Genomic DNA, 5,000 nt, shown 5'->3' with positions numbered 1-5,000 from the left:
CTCAGTATCTTCTAGTTTACACATTGAGTGTGCCTGACCCAAGACGCTGATGGGATGGAAGAGGACTGGCTCTCTACCAATCAACGCAAACAGACTTGTTCTTAAGTAACAAGGGTAGGAAAAACTCTATAGCTCTTCAGAGCAACCAAACTAGAAGAAGGAAACGCATACACAGCAGACGTCATACACTTATGACCATTACTCAAACAATCGGTTAGAAATGGAAGTGGGGAGTTCCAAATGTGAAATCACGAAAAGGCCTTATTTCGCCCTAATTTTATTATTTTTACTTTATATCTTCCCACATTTGTAGTAGTAGTAGTAGTAGTAGCAGTACAGGGTTTTACGGCGCTCGCAACTGCATAAGTTCATATGAGCGCGCCAAACACAAGTTGTTTGCATTCACAATAGTTCACTGCACGGTTGGTTAGCTTTTAGACTTTAAAATACTAAAATATTAAAATTCGGTGTAAATACATTTTCAATTTAAAACAACTTTTATAAATAACAATAAAAATTTTAAATAGTACGATTCCACTTTATAATTTGCCATAAAGGCCAATGGCCTTAATAAAATTCAAAATTCTGTTGGGACCAACGATGGAAAAAATGTCTTGCAATTTCTTGCATTTATTTATAATATTTCCTTCGGATCTCTCCAAAGTCTAGACATTCGGTTAAGATGTGTCTAATGGTAAAATCTGTGTCGCATCCGACACAGAACGGTTTCTCATCTCCCTGTAGGAGGTATTTGTGGGTCAGGGCCGTGTGTCCGATGCGCAATCGAGTAAAAATGACTTCGTCTCTTCTGGAGAGGTCCGAAGGATTTCGCTGTTCTAGCTTGGGTTTTATACCATTCAGTTTGTTATTTTCTTGTTTTTTCCAGTGGCTCTCCCACAAACTGGAGGTATACTTTTTGACTTTATTTCTAAAGTCAGTCTGTGGGAGAGTGTTTGTCGTTGATCCCAACAGAAGGGATGAGGCTTTCTTCGCCAGGTCGTCTACCTGCTCATTTCCTCGGATGCCCACATGGCTAGGTATCCGTGCGAACACGATGTTTTTTCCTGTTTCTGAAGTGTATGAATTTTCTGTTGTAGCCTAACTATTTTTGGGTGTAGGAGTGTGTAGTTTGTGAGTGAGGTGATGCAAGACAGAGAGTCAGAAAGGATAAGGAATTATTTGTTAGGAAATTTTCTACAGAGTCCAGTGCCATGTCAATGGCAGTGGCCTCCGCAGAGAAAATTGAGGCTTCAGGATGGAGTCTCCTCTGGTGTGTACTGTTGGGAGATAGGGCTGCGGCGCCCATTTCATTGTCTTTTTTGGAGCCATCCGTGAAGATGAGCTCCGCACCGGGGTATTTATCTATTAGTTTTTTGTATTCTGCTTTAAAAGTTTTGGTGTTTGTGCTTTCTTTGTTGTGTGTGGTCAGCTGTAAGTCTACTTTTGCCTTGGTGAGGTGCCACAGCGGGAGGTCGGGGAAAAGAAATTGTTGGATGTCTTGTTTGGAAAAGTGTAAGTTTTTGAGGTCCTCAAGGATTCTGATGCCGAAGGGTTTGATGAGTTTCTCGTTGTTTTGGAATTGTGGTGGAATGTTGTCCTCGGCCTGGAGGCTCTCCACCGGAGAAGTGCGGAAAGCCCCCAGAACGAGGCGGAGTCCTTGGTTTTGTACTGGGTCTAGCATTTTCAGGATGTGTGGTTTTGCCGATCCGTAGACTTGACAGCCGTAGTCAAGCCTGGACCGGACAAAGGAGATGTACAAGTGGAGAAGGTGTTTTGAGTTTCCGCCCCACTCCGGAAGCGATAGAATTTTCAAAGCATTAAGCGCTTTCTGGCACCTGACACGAAGGTCTTTGATGTGTGGTATGAATGTGAGTTTTTTGTCGAATATAACGCCGAGGAAACGAGCTTGGTCCTGGACGGGAATCCTTTCCCCGTATAGTGTCAAATCCGGCTGCGACACACGTCTGCCTGTTTGGCAGAAGTATACTGCAACCGTCTTTGACGTAGAGAACTTAAAACCGTTATTGTTTGCACATTTTTCGAGTTTGTGCAGCTGCCTTTCCATAGATCTCAGATGAGGATTTTTCGAACGGCAGCCTATCAAAAAGTCGTCAACGTATAACGAGCTGTCTATGCTATTTTGGAGGGTTTTTACGATGGAATCTATTTTAATTTCGAATAGGAGAGTAGAAAAGATGCTCCCCTGCGGGACTCTTTCCTCCTGTTGGTGGGGGTCTGAAAGCGTCCGACACGAACCTGGAAGGAACGGTTCTTCAGGAAGTTGCCAATGAAGGCAGGGAGGTGACCGCGTATGCCGAGTGCGTGCAGGTCTCGAAGAATGCCGATGAATTTTCATGAAGCTTGGCATACAAAAGCCCAGCTGCATGCTATGCTCGAACATGGATTTATTTTTTTAGGTTTATATGACCTCCCCATATCTTTTAGTTTTAAGACGTATATTATTATTATCTCAATCATGTTTGACCGCCAATAGGTAACTTAAATGTAAGTTAATTGAATAAACAACATAAATTCTGTGTTTTTCTTGTTGAGATGTTGAATTTGCTACCAAACACGACCATATTTGAGCTATTTTAAGATGACCTTGACAATTACCTTGACCTTTTATAATTTTTAAAGGCTAATTAAGTGATAACTATAGAGTCACTTTGAAAAATAAAAGTATTTCTGTGTTTCATTTGACTATCTCTGTCATTCCGAACAAATAATGACATCTTTTAACGAATTCGAAAATTGACCTTTTTGACTTTGACTTTTATTAGGTTAAAACTAAGCATGTTCCCCAGGGGCGATTTTGCTTGAATTTTTTTGGGTAGTACTTAACAGCTCAAAGTTCAAGTTGGCGCAAAAATTTGGTTGTTATCTTTCAAGTCCGGGTACGATGTCAATTTTACTGGCCTAGTAGTATGTTGGCGTGACCTCATTACATGAAATATTATTAGACCCTATTTTTGCCATTTTTCTATGCCAAATGTATTTTTCATTTTATCATTCGTGAATGATATATAGAAATCTTACATTTTGAGTTTTACTTTTGTATATTTGGATATTTGTTGACAATATAATGTGGTGGTCTAGTGAGTAGACTGAGAAAAATTATAGTGACCTACTTTGACAGCTGGCCACACCTGGCTTATTTGAAAGGTAATTGTCTTAGGAGACATATGCCCCTTACAGTATGTCTTTAACATGAAGTGCAGCATACCCCTAATTTTCGAGAGCCAAACACGGCATTAATTTTGTCATAAAACATTAGATTCTAGTAACAGTCCCCGAGTAAGCAGCGTTAGGGGACTGCAGTCCCCGAATTTCCCCTAGTAAGCAGCGCTAGGGGACTGTACAGTCCCCGAATGGGTAGGCTAGCGCAGTCATGGATCATCAAGAATCATCATGGATCTCTTGCTTATTTGAAAGGTAAATGTCTTAGGAGACATGCCCCTTACAGTACGTCTCTAACATGAAGTGAAGCATACCCCTAATTTTCGCCATTAAGGGACCCCACTAAAAACACGGCCTTCATTTTGTCATAAAACAGTAACAGTCCCCAAGTAAGCAGCGTTAGGGGACTGTAGTCCCCGTGTAAGCAGCGCCAGGGGACTGTACAGTCCCCTAACAACAGGTTCCTTATCTAATAAGTTATTATTATAGTAGATCTATAAATTCTTAAAGTAAAGTAAAAACTTCAACGTCTTCCCGACGTCTAGATCTAGATCTAGAGTCGATGTGCCAGACCGCGGCAGTGCCTCCAACGCGGCAGTGAGACGTGTTTTGTTTGAGTTTTGCCGATTTCTGACCATGCACCCCCAGCTTGTGTCATCCCAGAAGCCTCAGCTTGTGTCTCCCCAGGACCCTCTGCCTATGTCTCCTCAGCACCCTCAGCCTATGTCTCCCCAGCACCCTCAGCCTATGTCTCCTCAGCACCCTCAGCCTATGTCTCCCCAGGACCCTCAGCCTATGTCTCCTCAGCACCCTCTACCTATGTCTCCACAGCACCCTCAGCCTATGTCTCCACAGCACCCTCAGCCTATGTCTCCACAGCACCCTCAGCCTATGTCTCCACAGCACCCTCAGCCTATGTCTCCTCAGCACCCTCAGCTTCATCAGAATCCCCTACATCTGCCCTCAGAAACACCCTTCAAAAATTCGCCCTGATATGTAATCAGGTAGACGCCACGACCCTTCAGGGATATTTCAAAAGGGTTGAAAATGGCAGCCCAGGTGAACCTCTATTCGACCGTTGGAAGATTTACTATACTGAACTCACCACCCCCAGGCCAGCTGAACCAGTTTTTCAGACCCCACAAGACCCCCTCAGAGCCCCGATTCCAGAGACCAGAAAGAGGTCAGAGAGGAAAAGAAAAGCGCGAAAAATGCCCGAATTTATGAGTGGGGAGGATATCAAAATGCTGAAAGAAAAGGAACAGACAAAGGTTGATGAAACAAGGAAGAAAGTGGAATTGAAGAGAAAGAAGAAAGAGGCTGAAGAAAGGAAACAACAGAATGAGGAAAAGAAGAGGCAAAATGAAGAAAAGAAAAAGCAACGAGAAGAAGAAAAAAAGAAGCAACAACTAGAGAGACAGAAAGAGAAGGAGCAGAAAAAAGCAAAGAAAGAGATGGCAGAAAAGAAGAAGCGTGAAAACAAACTGTTGAGGGTTATTTTGGAAGCAGAGAAAAGGAAGAGCAAGAATAATAACTCAGAAACGTCCGACGATGAAGATATTGAGAGAGAGAGAAAGAGAGATATATATACACCTTACATTGATGTTTTATTGATAATCAGTTACCATTTGTTATCAGTTTTCAGGTGTTGTATTCATTTGAAAATGCGTGCATGCGTTTGTAAATGTGTACGTATATGTGTGTGTGTGTGTGTGTGTGTGTGTGTGTGTGTGTGTGTGTGTGTGTGAGAGAGAGAGAGAGAGAGAGAGAGTGAGAGTGTATGTGTGTGTGTGTGTGCGAGTGTGTGTGTGTGTGTGTGT

General features: G+C 42.5%; 1 protein-coding gene across 1 annotated transcript in view; it reads left to right on the top strand.

Moving 5' to 3' along the window:
- The window catches only part of LOC101852837 (extensin-2-like), a 9,202-nt gene that overhangs the window by 622 nt on the left and 3,580 nt on the right, over positions 1-5,000 (top strand). The window contains exon 2 of the mRNA XM_013080174.1: positions 3,799-4,363. Coding sequence (XP_012935628.1) covers positions 3,799-4,363 — 565 coding nt within the window. The remainder of the gene's footprint in view (positions 1-3,798; positions 4,364-5,000) is intronic.

Source organism: Aplysia californica, unplaced genomic scaffold (assembly GCF_000002075.1).
Source record: "Aplysia californica isolate F4 #8 unplaced genomic scaffold, AplCal3.0 scaffold00077, whole genome shotgun sequence".
Lineage (NCBI taxonomy): Eukaryota > Metazoa > Mollusca > Gastropoda > Aplysiida > Aplysiidae > Aplysia > Aplysia californica.
Note: the sequence above shows the minus strand (reverse complement) of the source record. Positions and strands in the feature narration are given on the sequence as shown.